Source organism: Chaetura pelagica, unplaced genomic scaffold (assembly GCF_000747805.2).
Source record: "Chaetura pelagica isolate M959 unplaced genomic scaffold, ChaPel_1.0 scaffold90, whole genome shotgun sequence".
Lineage (NCBI taxonomy): Eukaryota > Metazoa > Chordata > Aves > Apodiformes > Apodidae > Chaetura > Chaetura pelagica.
In genome coordinates, this window is record NW_009953496.1 from 15,339,754 (window position 1) to 15,359,222 (window position 19,469).

Here is a 19,469-nt window from a genome sequence, read left to right on the forward strand (position 1 = left end):
ACCAGTGATTTAACAAGACAACAGTAGTGTTTCTTGTAGCTCTGAGATTGTAGTGTTCTTGGTTGTTGTTTTGTTTGTTTGTTTGTTTGTTTTCTAATTACAGCAATTTGTTGAGGGGAAAAAAAATAAGGAAAGAAAAGAACAGCAGGAAATACATATATGCATGTATAAATAGAAAACAATGTATTCTCTGTTCTGGTTTCATCTATTTCCAAGCAGTGAAAATAACTATTTTTTTTATTTTATTACCTAAATTTCAGAAATAAGCTGAAATAAGTTGAAACACCCCCTCCACATAATTAAACCCCAGATTTAAAACATGTTTTTCTGAATTCTCAGGTTGATTTGCTGTATGCTGTTAATTTGTTACAGCTGGTTTTCAGCAATTTCAAATGTCATTACATTTACAATTTCAGTTTAATAGATATCACTTATATCAGGTTCATGCTAAGTAGACTTTGGTAGTCAGGGAAGTAAAAATCAAACAACCAAGAAACCAAAGAACAATACAAAATCTCTTTTCCCTCTTTCATTTGCATGTTTTTTCCTGAGAAATTTTCAAAAAGCAAGCAGTCTTACTTTTGTATTCCAGGTGAAAGCCAGCTGCTGCTACACTAATGTCTGAGTGAAAATGCAGGTAAAGTTGATTGGAGGTGCTATTCAACAGTGCTGGCACAGTTGTACCTGGAAAAATAAAAGTTAGGGAATAAGCTGTAGCATGCTGATATATCAAGAGTTTTATATTGAAAAGACATAACTAGAACTGAATCAGACAGGCTTGTCTTCTTCTCACTATGTGCACGGAAATCTCAAACATTCTGCTATGTTCTGCCTTGTCTCATGAAGCTGCAAGAAAATTTTGATTAAAAGTCACGATACTAAGAGGCTATGTTAGTACAATCAAACAAGATTCTATCATGTTTACAAGAAACTTTATTGACTTGGATAGGAAAAAGAGGAGTAAAAAGGAAAGAAATCACATAAGTAAAGGATTTAATTATAAGAACAAGCTCCACTGCTTTTTTTTTTTTTTTTTTCTACGTGTTAAAAACCCCTGCAGTACCAAACAGAGCAGTTCAGATTATTTTTCTGTGTCCATTTCACACCTTCTTCACACAACAATATTTCAACCACTTATAGTAATTCTAAGGTTATGGCAACAAGTAAAGAAGGTGCAACACATTAAACAAATAAAAACCCCTGAAAAACTAACCCCCCCAAAAAGCCACAAAAGAAAAACCCAAATGAAAAACAAACAAATAAACAACTAGCTTTATCTAATTCAAATAGCCATAATAAAACTCTGTGCCACTGACTTAAGCATGCGATACACAACAACTTTATCACTAACCCTCTACACATTCTTTGCCACTAGCATTGCTAAGTCTGACATAACAGTTTGACATGTTTCTCTGATTACTGTCCAAGACATTATCAAGCAGCTAATGAACTTCAGTGGTGTCTGCATAAGAAATATTTTCATTTTCTGTGAGGCATTTGCTATTTCTGCAGTAAATACAAGTAGTCTAGCTATGAGTTTGAAACTAGGGGTTAAAAAAATATGCTGCAAAGAATTATCTTCATAAGTCTACAATCTAAATTAGGAAATTATAAATACTCCTACATCTAGAACTATATCAAGCAAAATCTTTATACAAATGGTGAGGAGCTAAAAGACGAGAAGCTAGCCTGTAAGGAAGGTCTTGGACATGTCTGACATGGAAGCTCCCAGTATGGAAATTCACAGGAAGTAGTGAGCATTCACATCACACAATACCTACTGTGGAATACAGAAAATAGTGAAACATCTTCCTGGAAGGAGGATCTCACAGTATTCATAAGGAATTTGAAATACACTGAAAGATGCTTAAGGTGTCTCTTTTTTTTTATAAGACTGAGGATGCTGACTAAGAATGTTTATACTCTTCATTGAACAACACTTTTCAATGCTGACTTCAGTTCTACTCCTTTTGTGAGATCTGCTAATGTTTAATAGCAGTCTTTTAGTTCCTTAGAGGGTGATATTTGATGAGAAATAATATCTTATGGTACTGCATGAAAAAATAGGGCTAGAGTTTTTAATTCCCATAATTACCACATTCAATGGAATAATTTTGTCAAGACTATCCTCACTCAGCTACTCTATCATAGAATCATAGAATCCTAGGGGTTGGAAGGGACCTCGAAAGATCATCTAGTCCAACCCCCTCTGCCAGAGCAGGGTCACCTAGAGTACATCACACAGGAATGCATCCAGGTGGGTTTTGAATGTCTCCAGTGAAGGAGACTCCACAACCTCCCTGGGCAGTCTGTTCCAGTGCTCTGTCACTCTCACAGTAAAAAAATTTTTTCGGATATTCACCTTGAACCTCCTATGCTCCGATTTACACCCATTACCCTTTGTCCTATCACTGGTCATCACTGAGAAAAGCCTAACTCCATCCCCCTGACACTCACCCCTTACATATTTGTAAACATTGATGAGGTCACCCCTCAGTCTCCTTTTCTCCAAGCTAAAGAGACCCAGCTCCCTCAGCCTTTCCTCATAAGGGAGATGTTCCACTCCCCTAATCATCTTCGTAGCTCTGCGCTGGACTCTTTCAAGCAGTTCCCTGTCCTTCTTGAACTGAGGGGCCCAGAACTGGACACAATACTCCAGATGTGGCCTCACCAATGCAGAATAGAGGGGGAGGAGAACCTCTCTTGACCTACTAACCACACCCTTTCTAATGCACCCCAGGATGCCATTGGCCTTCTTGGCCACAAGGGCACATTGCTGGCTCATGGTCATCCTCCTGTCTACCAGGACCCCCAGGTCTCTTTCACCTACACTACTCTCCAGCAGTTCAGCCCCCAACCTGTACTGGGACATGGTGTTGTTCTTCCCCAAATGTAAAACTCTGCACTTCCCCTTGTTGAATTTCATCATGTTTCTCCCCGCCCAACTCACCAACCTATCTAAGTCTCTCTGAATGGCAGCACAGCCTTCTGGTGTGTCAGCCACTCCTCCCAGCTTAGTGTCATCAGCAAACTTGCTGAGGGTACATTCTATACCCTCATCCAGGTCGTTGATGAAGATGTTGAACAACACCGGTCCCAGCACCGACCCTTGTGGGACTCCACTAGTAACACACCTCCAACCAGATTCTACCCCATTGACTACAACTCTCTGACTCCTTCCTTTCAACCAGTTCCTAATCCACCTCACTTCCTGGTCACCAAACCCATACCTGATCAACTTATCCACAAGGATGCTGTGGGAGACGGTGTCAAATGCTTTACTGAAATCAAGATAAACCACATCTACCGCTCTACCATCATCTATCCACCTAGTAATTTCCTCATAGAAGGCTATGAGGTTAGTCAAACATGATTTACCCTTGATAAAACCATGCTGACTGCTCTTGATGACCCCCATGTCCTTGATGTGCCTGGAGATAGTCACAAGAACAAGTTGTTCCATCACCTTTCCAGGGATGGAGGTGAGGCTGACCGGTCTATAGTTACCCGGGTCCTCCTTCTTGCCCTTCTTGTAGACTGGAGTGACATTTGCTATCCTCCAGTCCTCAGGCACCTCACCTGTTGCCCATGATTTACTGAAGATGATGGAGAGTGGCCTAGCAATGACCTCCGCCAGCTCCCTCAGCACCCTTGGGTGCATTCCATCTGGACCCATTGATTTATGGATGTCCAGATTACTCAACTGATCCCTAACCCAATCCTCATCTACCATGTCAAACTCTTCCTCTATCTTGACTTCTTCTGGGGCTATATGAATCTGGGGCTCATAGGGAGACCCTGCAGGAGTGAAGACAGAGGCAAAGAAGGCATTCAGCACCTCTGCCTTCTTTATATCCTCTGTCACCAGGGCTCCCACCTCATTCCTCAATGGGCCAATATTGCCTCTATTGCTAGTTTTGCTAGCTATGTACTTGAAAAAGCCCTTTCTATTATCCTTAACCTGACTTGCAAGGTTAAGTTCCAAGGAGGCCTTAGCTTTCCTAATTGCCTCCCTACATCCTCTGACAACAGTCCTATATTCCTCCCAAGTGACCAGCCCCTCCTTCCATGATCTATAGATTTTCCTTTTCCACTTAAGTTTGCCCAGTAGTTCCTTCTTTAACCATGCAGGTCTCCTAGCACCCTTACTAGATTTCCTAACCATTGGGACACTCTGATCCTGTGCTTGCAAGAAGTGGTCCTTGAATGTTGACCAGCTATCTTGAGCTCCTTTATTTTCTAGCACCCTGTCCCATGGGATTTCCCTTAATAGATGATTGAGGAGACCAAAGTTTGCCCTGTGGAAGTCCAGGGTTCTGGTCCTGCTGGGTATTTTGTTCCTTCCACACAGGATATGTACTCATATAAAATCTGTTTTGTTGTGATTACATCAGCTCAGTTAAGATTTTATTAGCATTTAAATTCTATCACCATGCCTTACAAATTAGGTAGTTAATATTGTACAAACAAGGCAAACAAATAATTATCTTACTGTATTGCTTAATAATCTACCTGGTCTTCTGACATTTTTCAAAAAGAATTTTCAGCTTCAGTACAATACATTTTTTTTCTACTATGTTCTTGTTTGTTACACAGTTGTCAGGCTTTTCACTCTCAGTCTATCCTTCTTTCTCTCTTTCTTTACCTTTCTTCTTTTAGATTCTGTAGTATTGCTACATTAAAAGAGAAAGCAAGGAGACTTGCTATTAAGGGGAAGAAATTCAAAGTAGAGTGAAAAGTCATAGCAGTACTGTGAATAATTAGAATGCAATGATTCTTTGAAATATAAATATGTGTAATTTTGTAGGAGTGTAAAATGGTTTGGTTTTTTTGTCCCTTGTTTTTTCTTTCTGGGTTTCAGTGTTTAGGAGTAAGGTAGGACAGGTAACAGCTTCTGTTGTTCAAATTTAAAAAAATGGAAGAGAATATTTCAGATTATCCCATATTTTGTTTTATTTTTATTTTTCTATTATAACCACTTATTTATTTGTTTATTTGTTTTATCTAAATGTTGCATTTTAAAATGCTTTTAAATTCCCTCTTTCAGAGGTTTACCTTTTCTGAATTCACAGCTCAGCAAATCTGCAGGAATTCAAAACTGTTTCTCTACCACCACATTTGTTTTTATTATGTATGTCTTCAAAAAGAGGTTATTCTAAACATTACAGATTTACCTATGGATAAGAAATCATGAGTTATAATATTATCTTTTCCAATCCTTTCAGTTCTCAGTTTTCTCAGTCTAGCCTTCTCTTTGACTCAAAGATTCTTCCAAGTTTAGTCCACATTGAAACTTGTTCTGGTTCTTCTACTCCAGAACACTTTACCTATCTCTATTTTTTCCTGTATTTTCTTTATTTTAGAAATTCTCTATTCAGTCAAATCATATATTTGCTCTTCTTACAGCACTGCTTTTCTTTAGGTTCCACTGTAAAATCATTAAAATAAGAAGCTTTTAAAGGCCTTTCAATAGCCCTTGGAAAAGGTCCTATGTATATATTTTGGGGGAAAACCTCCCAAAATCTGCATGGAGTGTTTAGACCCTATGTAAAAAAAAAAAAGGAAAAAAAAAAAATAAGTCTTGAAGGCTGCTTTCTCTATTCTCTGTTCTAGAGAAGTAAAAGCATGGTCCTTTCTTTGGAAAAGAGAGGAGAAATTGATGAGAATTAAAAGGCCTGTTCTTAGCAAAATCTTAGCAGGTCTTCAAAAACAGCTCAAAGGGGAGTTTTTTTACTGATTTATGTAAATAGAAAGGCAAAGTTGTCAGAAGCCCAATACAAAATATGGAGTAAAGTTCTTAATCCCCACTCCTAGACATATTATTATTATTAAATCAGAGTAGTTAGGTTGGAAGGGATCTTAAATATCATATAGTTCCAACCTCCCTGCATGGGCAGGGACACCTCCCAGTAGACCAGGTTGATCAAAGTCCTGTCCAGCCTGGCCTTGAACACTTCAGGGATGGGGCATTCACAACTTTTCTGGGCAACTTGTTTCAGTGCCTCATGCCCCTCATGGTGAAGAATTTCTTCCTAATATATAATCTAAATCTACAGTCTTTAAGTTTGAAGACATTACTGCTCATCCTGTAGCACTGGTATTAATAAGTTTGCAGAAAATGTTTTGACATTTTGGCATTTTTTTCATTAACACTAATAGCATTAGGTGTAACAAAAGTGTTAGTTTAAAATTCTGGATACAGAACAGAAGTGAGAATATGCTCGTTCTATATGCATCTGTATAACTGCAATATCTTTTCCTGCTTCATCCAGTGACAATCACAGCACTATAACTGACTTTGGAATTCCAGGCAAAACTTTGTCAGGATAAATATTGATGAATTAGAGTGAACTGAGGGGGAAGGCAGCTTGAGTGTCATCCAGCAAGGATACACATGTAAGAAAGACTTTGTGGAAAAGGCACCTAGATAAAAATAATTTGTAATTTCCCTTTTAGATAGGGAAAAGCAACATCACTTCCTCTTTGGACGTATGGGTAGATGGGTGTGTGTCACATCAGCAGGTTCTGCTAACAAGACAATAGGATAAATATAGCCCTCAAATCTTCAGCAATTCTACTAGATGAGATATAGGTTTTCTCTTTTATTGCAGTTTTCCATATACATAGCTTGGGTTAAAATTTCAAGTGAAATGCATTGCCCTGTGATGCGTTATGTTGCATCTGATCAATCACAATAGACTGTGTTTCATCTTGTGGTGTGTGTTATCATTCTAGTTATCTCACATTACAAAATGACATATCATGTTGGAAATTAGAATCATAAGGAGGACCATTTTTAGAGATTACATTTACGGGAAGTGAGCTGTCAAATTCAGACTACTTTTTCAAGGTGTAGGCTGTTATCAGTGTGGTGCCCTTAACCCTAAACGCTTGCAGAATTGCTTGTCCCAATCGAAGGAATATTATTATCAAGTGAGAGTGATTCCTACACATAGGTTTTTTTGTTTGTTTGTTTGTTTGTTTTAATATATTATTGCTTCATCTCAAGGATTTGCTGAGAAACTTTAAGCCAGAAAACTATTTACTCTGTAACTTTCACTACTTTTTGCATCTCACTCTCTTCAGAAAATGCTGTTGCAACTCCTATTGCATCAGAAGCCTAAGTAATTCTTTAAAAGCTTTTAAACACCTTCTTCTCTCCGCAAGAACAGGAACATTGTGTTCATCTAGCCTTCCCTTCCTGAATTTCTAACCCCAAAGAAGCAGAAGCAAAGTGGCAAGTTCCTATAAGGCTTTTTAGTCAGAAAGCAAATAATTAGGTTTACATATTTGAGTTTGTAATGGAAATAGAAGTCTCAATTACCATCTATTTTTAAAACTGCTTTTCTATTTCAGATTGTCTACAATCCTTTCCTTGTCAGAAAGAGGAAATCATGCTTTGTAGCCTACTTAACTTATGTAAAATAAAGAGCAGGGCTGATATGAAGTATCCACACATTGGAGAAAGAAATATCCTTCTTGTGTGAGGTGCTCACCTCTGTGGATAAATATGACAACTGAACACATCAGTGTATCACATCTTTACCTCCATTCTTACAGAGCATTACTTCCCTCTGTTCAGTGTCCTCACCTACGGAATGTATATTGAGAAATATTGGGTATTACTGTTCTGTGTATAATCAGATTTCATTTCAAATCTGTTGTTAAAGGAAACTTAATATTCCAACAGCACATTACATAATTATGCAAAAAATTATGTGTTGTAGACTGATTGGTTATGTAAGATGATCCCTTTTCATTTTTCTCCACATCCTTCACTCAGGTAATAATCTCATATACTTCTACCTATTTCTTCATTGCTTTATCATGAGAGTTTTCTGTCATTTCCAGAGGGCTTGAAAGAGTTGCCCCAGATTGTATGGGTGAGACTTGCAAGTAATTTATGAAATCACGTGGGAAAACAGAGGATTCTGTAAAATCTTCTCCAAGTGCTTTAAACTGAAATAGCAGGAGAGAAAAGATAAACAGCTGCTAATTTCTAGTGCTACCGAATGCTGCTTTATTCTGCACTCGGACCACAAAGAAGTATTTTCTGCATTGACAAAAGGAAGCAACTCTTGCAAGCAGCTAGAGAGACAGTGAGTTTAAAAGGTTCAAACAGCATTGCTTCTAAGCAGACTATTCTTATACAGTTTAAATAAAACGGTTAGATATTTTACAATGTTTTGACATTTGCCTATTTCTTGATAGAAAAGTAGCCAAGATGCAGATGCTGTAGCAGGAACTAGAGTCAGACTCAAGAGACAAGTAAAACACTGTTGGGTCACTGTTGAGTTAAAAAAACTTCTGAAAAAAAAACTTAATATGTAAAATTCAGGTAGATTCCTTTTACTATGACTTCCAGGAAATAAGATGGTTTTAATTTCTGAGCATGATGCACTGCCCTTTGCAGTGTTATGGCAGGTTGCACCTGATCAGTCATGCTGGATTATACTGCACATCAAAGCAAGTGTTATGATTCCAGTCACATCAGATTAGAAAATGACATTATCATGTTGGCAATTTGAATTCAAGTCTTTTGAAGGGTAATTTTCAAGTGTGGGATTAAAATATCTATCCCAGTCAAAGGTCAATAGGCACACTTCAGATATCAAATATGCAGTATTTGGCACATTTCCCCTTCCTTTCTACACTGCATTGATGAAACCAGATGCAATAGAGATGAAGGAGGAAGAAATAAGGCAAAAGAACACACAGTTAAAACATCAGTATCTAAACTACAGCTGAAAAATATCTGCAGCAAATGGAGAAATAAAACTGAATGTTGATAGCACAAATTTGTGTGTGATCACATAGACATGGAAATGAAGGAACGGATATGACTGTGCAGTAACCATTAAGAATTGTGTCTCCTAGCCTTTACCATAATACATATACAGATGTGCTTCCATTGTATATACTTATGTCAGAACTCACCTTTCATCTTCTTGTTTCTAAACACTTGCATTTGAGATAAATATTTGGGAGACAGATAGAGCCAGGACTTGTCGTCCAGATACAAGAAAGTCAGAACAGCTTTAATTGTTCTTTGCTCTCTCTTAACCCTGGGTTGCTCTAACATTGCCAATGTCGTTTAGATATCTCAAAAGCTGACACAGGAAGTGTTATCAATTCTAGCCTGTTGTTTTATATAGAACACCTGCCAATCGCAAATTTGTAACTGATCATCTTGTCTTCTGAAGGCCCTCCTTTAGCTTGTTTGTGTCTTGTTTGTTTGTTTGTTTGTTTCTTCCCAGAAAAAGGTAGGTATTTTACTTCCTTGGTTTATTCAGTTTCTTATGAAAAAATACTGTGACTTAATGCAAGACTTAGAGGCATGCTAACATCATCATCAAACCCTTGGTCCTCTCTTGCTGCTGTGGTGAGGCTTCAGTCCATAAGGCAAAGGCTATAAGAACCCTGTTTGAAAGGTCTTCAAAGATCCAGCTGTCACTGTGGCTGTCACCATCTTCCCATATAACATCAGGTTTTCTGGGTCTTATGAGTCAGCTCCATGTCAGTAATGAAAATCATGACACACGGCAGTCTTTTTCTTTTCCAAACCATTTTTTTTTAGGCCTGTGAGGTGAAAAACAATTGCTGGGAAGGTGAAGAAGTAGCACATGTGTGCAGAAAGAGGTCAGGTGGATTGCACACACTCACCATTGGTTCATTCACTGATGTTCAGTGAATGCTGCTGCACACATCACATTGTGACAGTCCTGTCTCTTGAACATACTGCTACCAGGTATTTAGAAATTTTAAAACTTGTCTGATTGTAGCTGGGTGGAGTCTGCCTAAGTCAAAGGGATTTTACCTGAATCTGGGGATCTACCTAAGTTGAAAGTGATGCATAGTTACAGCTGTACTGTGGCTGAGAGGCTTGAATGTGACAAGAAGTAAAATCCTATGGAAAGTTGTATTTTGAAGATGATGCTGGCCTCTGACCCACACAGTCTGAAGAAAGCAATATGGTTTTTTAATTACCTTTTTTCTTCTAAAATTCTCTTTGTATGTCTACTTATATAATGTAAAAAAATATAATACAGGCAGATGCTGCAATTTGAGGATCGTGGAAGTGCTGTTTACAAAGGACCATTGAAGATCATCAAGCTCTGTCTCCTACTTAAGCATAATTATCACCAGCACTCGATCATAACAGTCATGAGTTAGTCTTAAAAAACCTGAGTCTTAAAACAGTTTTAAAACCCTTAAAGTCCATAGATTCTAGTCTCACTGAACTTATCTTCTCCACAAAGCACATAATATGTAAAGGACTATCTATAGTTACTTAAGAAACCATTTTATTTCATTTTTTAATTTATTATAGAAGTATGTAATAGGTCTATAGCTAATTCTTTCAACATGTGTATTCTGTTCCTTCCACACAGGATCCTGAACTCTACCATCTCATGATCACTGCAGCCAAGGCTGCCACTGACCACCACTGCTTCAACAAGGCCCTCCTTGTTGGTTAGTACAAGATCCAGCAGCGCTCCTCTTCTAGTCGGCTTGTCCACCATTTGCATTAAGAAGTTATCATCAATGCACTGGAGGAACCTCCTAGACTGTGAAAGGCTGTGTGAGTCTTCCAGCAGATATCGGGGTAGTTAAAATCTCCCATGAGGACTAGGGACTGAAGTTGTGAGGCTGCTTTCAGCTGCCTGTAGAAAGCCTCATCAACCTCCTCGCCTTGATCAGGAGGTCTGTAGTAGACCCCCACAACTGTATCACCCACACTAGCCTGCCCCTTAATTCTTACCCACAGACTTTCAACTTGCCCCTCATCAGCCCCTGCACAAAACTCAATACATTCTAGTTGCTCTCTCACATAAAGAGCAACTCCACCACCTTGCTTCCCTGCCCTATCTTTCCTAAAAAGCACATAACTCTATCTACAACATTCACTAAGAAGTCCAGGACAGACTTCACTTTAGCATATTGATGAAAGCTTTTCTGTCCTTTCATCCAAGGAATTTCCAGTCTCTCATAATTCTATTGTGACACAACTGGCAGCACAGCATCTGTAGGAATACTCATTGGATGCCTGACAGTTATCTAGGTCTACTGGACAGGCTTCATGCAGAAACTGAGCTATAAGAACAGAGTATCTCTAAATTCAGTTGACAATTTTTAGTCTTATAAGAAATGCAGACTTTGGAACAGAAAAATGTTCTTGGTAGGAAGATGCCAATATTGGATTGAGAAAATGGAAAATATGAGAGTAAAGCTGTTAAGTACAAAACGTTAGACACTTAATAACTTAATATGCAGATAACCTGACTAGGATTTACTGAAACTTCTTTACCATGATTTTTTACTCAGGATTTTTGTGATAGATTTAAAAAAAAACTTTCCCTTTAAATTGCATCCTCACATCACAAGCATTACTATAGCATAAAATGAATGAAAATGCCCTGATATAAAAGATGACCCACAGGATTAATCCAAAGAGGACAAAACAATAGGCAAGGACCCACATTGCTCTAGCAGACAGTCCTTACTGGCCCTGCCCAGCCTCCTGTAGCCTGCCCCACCCTTCCCATAGCCCAGGACGCTATGTCATCCCCTGAGGCCATCAGTCCCTGCCCCAGTGATTGCACAGCAGGGTCAGTCTCCAGCTCCCCACAGCCCTGCTGTGGCTGTCCATGGGCCCCACCAAGCCTGGCCCATGTCCCATCTTGGCCTCAGCCTGCCCTGGTTACGAGAGGGTTCCTAATGGCTGAAAGGGGGTTGTCCCAGTACCCTCAGCTGCCCTGCTCCTGGCTGGGTAGGTGGGATGGGCCCTGACTGCCAGGAATCTACCCTCCTACCCCAGGGAGCCCCTATCATGCCCAGCACCCTGACTCCAGGGAGCTGCCAGTCCCTGCAGTGCCCTGACACAAGGAAATGGCATCATTATCTTTGTAAAACCTTCCTTAAGAAACAGCTTCTGGTGAGCTCACCTTTCTAATTCAACTCTGTGACACAGTCTAGTAGCACAGCTTAGTAAGTTCTAAGTAATTCATTGTACATCTGTGCATCTTGAATGCATATTTGGAAGACAGATGAATTCACAGAGTGAATCAGAAGACAATGATACTGTACAAGGTTTAGTAAGAGAAAAATGATACCTTCTGAATTATACCACTTAAGAAATTATGCCTGAATCCAGTTACAATGTCACATTATTGGTTCAGATTTGAGATCAGCAGATTTCATGTTATACTTAAATATCCTTCATTAGGACTTCCCTGTATACAGAATAATTCTTCATTTTAAGTCTGACATTCATTATACTAAAAAGATAAATCCATAACAAAGCTACTGTATCTCCAAGGAAATCTTTCTAAAATGAAAAACTGTCTTTTTCAGTTTCCTTGGAAATTAGGAAGGCTTTTAAGCTAAAGATGATACACTTTTAGTAAAGAATAAGAAAGTACTTTCAGTCTTGAGATTGTTAAATGGATAATTTCAACACATCTTTATACAGATATCAACTCAATATGTTTGCTACATATTTCCCTCGTCAAAAGCTGATTATGTTTCACAGTTTCTTTCTTTCTTGTTACCAACTTAGTATACAGCATAGTTACTTGCATATAATACAAAATGTTACAGCCTTTTTGTACTGGGTATGGCTGGGATAGAGTTAAGTTTGTTCATAGTAGTTGGCATAGTACTGTGTTTTTGTTTTGTGAGCAAAATAATGTTGATAACACAGAGGTGTTTTCATTTTTGCTGAGCAGCGCTCACACAGTTCCAAGGCCTTCTCTGGTTCTTGCACTGTCCCAGCAGTGAGCTGGCTGGGGGTAGGCAAAAAGCTGGGAGATGATGCAGCTTGAACAGCTGATCCCATCTGACAAAAGAGAGACGCCCATGCCATATGATATTGTGCCCAACAACAAAAGCTGGGAGATAAAAGAGGAAGAGGGGAATGTTGGGAGTTATGCCATTTTTTCTACCAAGCAACCGTTACAAATGATGGAGCCCTGCTAGCCTGGAGATGGCTGCACAGTTGTCTGCACACAGGAAGTAGTGAGTGAATTCCTCGTTTTGCTTTATCTGCTTTTGCTTTACCTATTATATCTCAACCCACAAGTTGTCTCACTTTTCCCTTTCCAATTCTCTCCCCCATCCCAGCTGGTGGGAGTGAGCAACTGGCTGAGCCACAACTCATTTTAATATATAAATTTTGAGGTACAACTTCAAATTATTTAATTCAATATCCAAATAATATGAGGTTAATTTTTTCAGTTGATAATTCATCTCCTTACCTAATCCAATATATATCTATACTTTAAAATTAATTAAGCCACTGGAGAGGCAAAAGTCCACAAAGTGTTTCAGTTACACCAGAATCAGATTAGGCTTGTGATAGATTTCATGAGTCTAGGATATTATTCATGACCTAATCTTATAAGAGATACCACTTTTCCTTGGTTTAGTTTATAGAACATGGTCTTCCTAGAAAAATTGTCTTATAAAAAAGGAGTAAAACTATATACACCTGATGGACATGTTTGTTATGTCTTAGTTGTAGTAATTTGTTTTGTTCTCTGAGGTCTGGTGAGTTTGGATAAATACTAAATCCTTTATCTCTTTCCCCAGAAAGAGAGGGTAATAAGGATAAACTAAATCAAAGCTATCAAAAGAAGCTCCTTAAATGTCAGTACTGATTTTATCACTATATCTTCTCTCTCAGAGGGGTAGATATGATAGAAGAAAGAAATTTTGAGGAATATTATCACCTGAATCCCACTAACCAAAGATAAACACTTAAGTATCATATTTTCTTCTTAAAATCTCTCTTGGAACTTGAATATTGACACATTTACAGCACCTGAAATCTCCTTCCCAAAATGAGAATTTTTCATAATGATATCATAAATGATGCAATACAAATATACTCCTTGTTTATGTGTGTGATCACAGACATATTCACTCACATATGGATATACAGAACTGCATGTTTAAGTCGTGGCATATCCCCACCTGAAAAGCTCCCAAGACGTGGTGCTGTCATATCTCCACCATCATATATTTCAAGAGAGTCCCAGTTATGTTCAGTGGCAAAACTGATCACTTGGATCTGTAAAACAATACCACAGAAACTTTTAAACCAGCTAGCAATATGTCTTTTCAAATGTTCCAGTAACAACACAATAAAAAGAGAACACGCCTCAAAGAAATAAATAAGCAGATCCAAACCAGTGAGTGAAAAAATGCAAAGAAAACACAAATGTTCACTTTTTAAATTGTCCTAATGCTTACAAAATACAAAAGTTGCATGTTTAGAAATAATTACTCAAAGTGTAAATGAGAAGATAATCAAGACAGCTGCAGACCTCTCAAGTGCCTCAGTGATATCCTAGTAGATAGAGAGGGTTGGCATTTGCATACCACATTGAAGAATCAGGACCTTTTTTCAATATTCTGCACAGTTAAAGGGAAAGCTGCTTGTTAACCATTTCTCATTCTTAACCCCGTGGAAGAATAAAGTAACAGCATAAATCTAATGAACAATACTGAGAAAAACAAAGCAGATATTTCAAGTACCCCAAAATTTATCTTATCGATTGCTGTTTTCTGACATATCTAGGTAAGTTATTTTTTAAGCAGAACCATGAAGTACTAATATTCCATGTTTGACAGAATACAGACTTGCCTGAATACCTGATCCCTCGGTCACTATGATTTTCCACACACAATTCAAGCTGTTACCATAAGGTTCAGGGTAACCTGGTGAAAGGATAGTACCTCTCCGCTCAGTAAAATTCCCACTGCAGGGCACTGAAAGAAAGTATTATATTGAATAATTCCAAAACTTGAACTACTTCAGAGAACAGAAAAGTAGTAATAATTTAACTAAACTAATAATATAATTCTCTTTTGTAGCATAAACACATAGTCATGAAGCAATAATCTGAACAAAGAAAGCAATGCTCTCTAAAATATGGTAACAACACTAATCATAAGATACAGCCTGCATGAATAAACAATTCAGAAGTGAACTTCATTTTGAGCATATGCAGCCTAGAACAGCCTTACTGCACAGCCTAATCATTTCGTACCTGAGAATAACAACAAACTTTGAAGACATAACATTAAATATGATCATGATTGACAGAAATAATATGAATTTACCCACAGCCCAAGATAGTTCCAACATTGTATATAGCTGGTAAAGCAGTGTAGTACATTAAATATTTTCACTGTTTACACAATTACTCCTTCAAGGTTCAACAAAAAAACCCCACTAAACTAAACATAAAACCAGAATTCAGAGAAAACAGGATACCTACATTTAATTTCAGAACACTCTAATTATTTCTAAATTCCTACGAAAAGCAACTCCTTTTGGATACAAATTCAAGGAATGAAAGAAGAAAACCTTTCAACATTGACAAAAACAATTTGAGATGCTAAACATTATCCCACTGCAGGTTTATTGATAGACTGAATAAAATTAGCTATACTTAACAATGTTATCATTATTCAATGTACACTATGTTTGTACTTGAAAAAGGAAATCATCATCCTATGTGTGATAAAAATATGCAACAAGTACTAAATAATAAAACAGGTAAAGACATTTCTGTAGAATTAAATTCTGTCCTGTATTTCAAGCTGCAGATGAGTAATGAAAATAATGAATGTTGAAGAAAATGTGCATCACACTTGTTCATATCATCTAAGTCATTATAGGAACCACTATATTGCCTACCAGCCAGCTGGTACTCAATTACTTTTTGATATGGAAAACTGCTCTTTTAAATTGGGCATGACTGATATTAATCGAAGGAGAGAATATATATAGTAAATACTATTTTCTGAAGCAGTTCCTGAATTCTGATTCAGAGACATGTGCAATGGAACAGATGACTTTAATGTAATTGCTTACCTACACAGCTTGGTACTGTGTCATTCCACTGAGCTAAGGCATTAGGTACAGACTGACATCTGATAGCTTTTGAGCCTTGTAGGAGATAACCAGGGCTACATTCAAATCGAACAACAGAGCCTGCTGAAAACTCAGAGCCGATTCTCCTTCCATACCTAGGCTCTGGAATCGAGCTACACTGCGTATCACTTGTGCGGGGGACAGCTGCATGAAGAGAGAAAGAAAAAACAAAAAACGATGTCATGAATCCAAAGGATTGCTGACAAGTTGGACACAGAATACTAATTGAAATCAAGCCTATCTTAAATCTAGCATGAAATGTGCCACACATTTTAGGTGAACATTGGAAGTTCTCATTTATGATCACATTAACATGATGTTCTACCAGTTCTCTGTATTGCTGAAGAGCATAATAGTTAATTTTATTCAAGTATTATTGAATGTAGAGAAAAGCTTTTTCAAAGGTTTAGAAAAAAATGGTACTAGCAATAACAGTACAATATATGCTTTTTAATTAATATGCAGTGTGTTGATTTTTCAGGAAATGGTCACACAGACACAGTAACATCTTTTCTCTTACATCAGTGGGTTAGATGATTGCAGAAACTTTTGGACTTAAAAACTCAAGAAAATTATAATGCATCCAAGATTCAATGAGATGGTCAGAGGTAAACTACCATACTCCTGGAATGGCAAATACACAGTATAACCAAAATAGAATAGTTAAATAGTTTACATAGTATAAACAAGCCTGTTACCTTTAAGTTGATTTAGTGTACCTGCTTTTGTTAAAATAAATGGGATTTTGTGATTATATGTTCAACATGATCTCAGTATCACCCAGCTGCTCTGCAAAACTTTTTCATGCACATTGTTCACACAATGGCAGGAGATTTTGTACTCTGGAAGGACAATGAAGAAATTGTAGTTCAAGGATTTCACACAGTCTCAGTTCTTCCTGATTGTAACCTGCAGACCAAGTGCAGTCTGCCAGGTCAGTTCAGTTGACCCAACCTGTTTTGGTTTGGGTTTTTTTTTATTCTCTTTTACTGGGACTAATGGCCTTTTCCCTAATAGTGTCAAATGGTCTACTGTACAAGCAGTATCCACATGACTGTCATATGCCTAGAACTACAGCTTCTGCCACATGTTTAGGTATTAACTCATCCCTTGGTCAGGACTACTCACTCAAATGGGAGTTTTGGTCATGAGATAAATCATTCAGAATCATGTGATAGCAAAAGGTTCAATACATTGTTGTGGACAAACCAGTTTTGACTCAAGGAGGTTATACTTAATTATGCTTAAGTTATTTTATTACTAATGAATACAAAATCCTGATCACTGACCCAGGAGTTAAGAAGAATGAGAACACAAACAATTAACCAAACACTTAGGTTAACCTCTTTCCTTCCCTCTCCCCAGGCACAGCTTCAGTCAAACACCTATCCTTCCCCTTCCTTGTCTCAACTCCCTTCTGTCCATCTTAGTTCCACCAATGAAGTGAGAGGTAGCACAGGAGGCTTGGGTCATGTGCTCTTTGTGCTTCTGTGTTTTCTTCTCCTGTGCTTAGTATTTTACTGATTTTCTCTTTTGCTTTTCCCTTCTTCAAGTTTTCATGCCACTCTGTTTCTTACTGTTCCTGATCCAGTATGAGTCACCCATGAGATGCATTTGCTAAGAGATGTCTCCTTACTGCAGAACAGGTCTTTCACTGGCTGAAAATCCCTCTAAGGTGTTCTCACTCCAGCATGGTATACCCACAGGCCACAATCCCTATAGAAGTGCTGCCTCTTTGGCATGGAGGGCCTCTTTGCAAGACTGTTTCTCCAACAGTCCCTCCAGCTGCTGTCTCCAGCAGCACATCCCCAGATGGATCTCTGACACAATTGTCACTTTCTCAAATATCTTTGAGAACAAGCGCTACATGCTCCTCTGACTGGTGGAAGTTTTGACATGTGAGAGGTTATTCATACCAGCTTCAGAAGAAGTTATATGTGAGTGGTAAGTGCTAGCTCATTACCTCCTCCCACACAGGTCACAACTACAGCTACTCTAACTAGTTAAACTTTGAGTTTACATGTGTCTAATCCTTACTTACCTGTCTTCCTATGAGGGTACATGACCTGACTGAAAATTTCAGCATCACTCCTGGAGTATTTTTAATTCACTGTGTGGAAGAAACTCTTACCCAGCCTTTTAATGGGAATACTACCTTTGCCTATTTTTTTTTCACTCACTTCCTCAAAACAAAGGAAAATTTAGAAGAAAATCCTTTTTCAAATTCTCTAACCCTCACCTGGAATCCACATCTGGAGAATTCCTACAACAGCTGTGCAAAAGTAAAAGACCCTTTTAAAGAATCAGATAAAATAATATCCTATAACTGTCAGTCATCACAGCTAACAATCTGCATTCATGCATTTATAATCCAAACAGATTTTTTGTATAAGTAGCATTTTCAGCCTCTCAAAAAAGGATGTAGAATCATCCATTATAATATTGCCTTATGAAAGTTATTTTCCTGTGAGCAAGCTACCTCTGCCATTATAGCAAATGTAGGGACAGTTTACTAACAAATTATTAGTTTATGTAGCAGAAATATTGCTATGTGCTTCTTTTTCAGACTGAAAGCTGCCATTTTATTGAAAGCAGCCAGTAAGTAAAACAGCCATAGCAGTGACAAACATCCATGGCTAGGGTTATGTTGGACTATTTTGCTGTCAACAGGAAACACTCAATGACATGTTAAAATTGCCATTTTGCTCAATTTTTCACAGGTTTTAGTAATACTCTATTAATGGTTACAGTGAGATAAGAAATGCTAAAGATGCACAAATAAGTCATGCCATTCACAACAAAGCACCATTTTTCTAATGCTTTTTTTCCTCTGGTTTTAAGAACTGTTTTGAGAACAAATGTAATCCAAGCCAGACATAAAATAGAATTTTGATTTAAGTAATACATAGCAAAATGCAGTACAGTTCTAAACATCTATAAAAAATTAGGAAAAAGGTGTGTTCCTCTAAGAGGTGACATGGCTGACAGTCCAGCAGAAATGCCTCTACACCAATAGACTATTTCAGTTGAAAGAGACCTACAATGATCATCTAGTCCAACTGCCTGACCACTTCAGGGCTGACCAAGTTTAAGCATGTTATTAAGGATAATGTTCAAATGCCTCTTTAACACTGATAGTCTTGAGGCATCAATCACTTCTCTAGTTCTGTGATGTAAACTAGGACATAATTTGTCATGGTAACACATGTGGAAAATAACACAGTCTTAGTTCTGCTCTCTAATTACATTCAGCTGTAAGTGTGAGCTATGTTTTTTAGTCTTGTTGCAGATCAGATCTACTTAATGGTTGAAGTCATGTTCCTCTTTTATTATTGTTCCCCTTTGTCTTTCTTCCACAGTCCTTCCTCATCCTAATATGCAAACTTTCTTAATAATCTTCTTTAAAATCTCATTTGACATCATAAACTAATTCACATATTTGTACAGTAGAGCAAGTAAAGGAAAACAGGTATTAAAAGCCCATACATTTTTGGGTAGTAGAAATGTCATTACTTTCTTTTTTTAG

The 19,469-nt window shown here is 37.8% G+C and overlaps 1 protein-coding gene across 1 annotated transcript in view; it reads right to left on the bottom strand.

The window, feature by feature from the left end:
* The window catches only part of CSMD1 (CUB and Sushi multiple domains 1), an 805,423-nt gene that overhangs the window by 132,417 nt on the left and 653,537 nt on the right, over positions 1-19,469 (bottom strand). Inside the window, exons 34-37 of the mRNA XM_009999261.1 lie at positions 15,884-16,087; positions 14,648-14,772; positions 13,975-14,071; positions 580-684 (exon numbers count right to left, since the gene is read on the bottom strand). Coding sequence (XP_009997563.1) covers positions 580-684; positions 13,975-14,071; positions 14,648-14,772; positions 15,884-16,087 — 531 coding nt within the window. The remainder of the gene's footprint in view (positions 1-579; positions 685-13,974; positions 14,072-14,647; positions 14,773-15,883; positions 16,088-19,469) is intronic.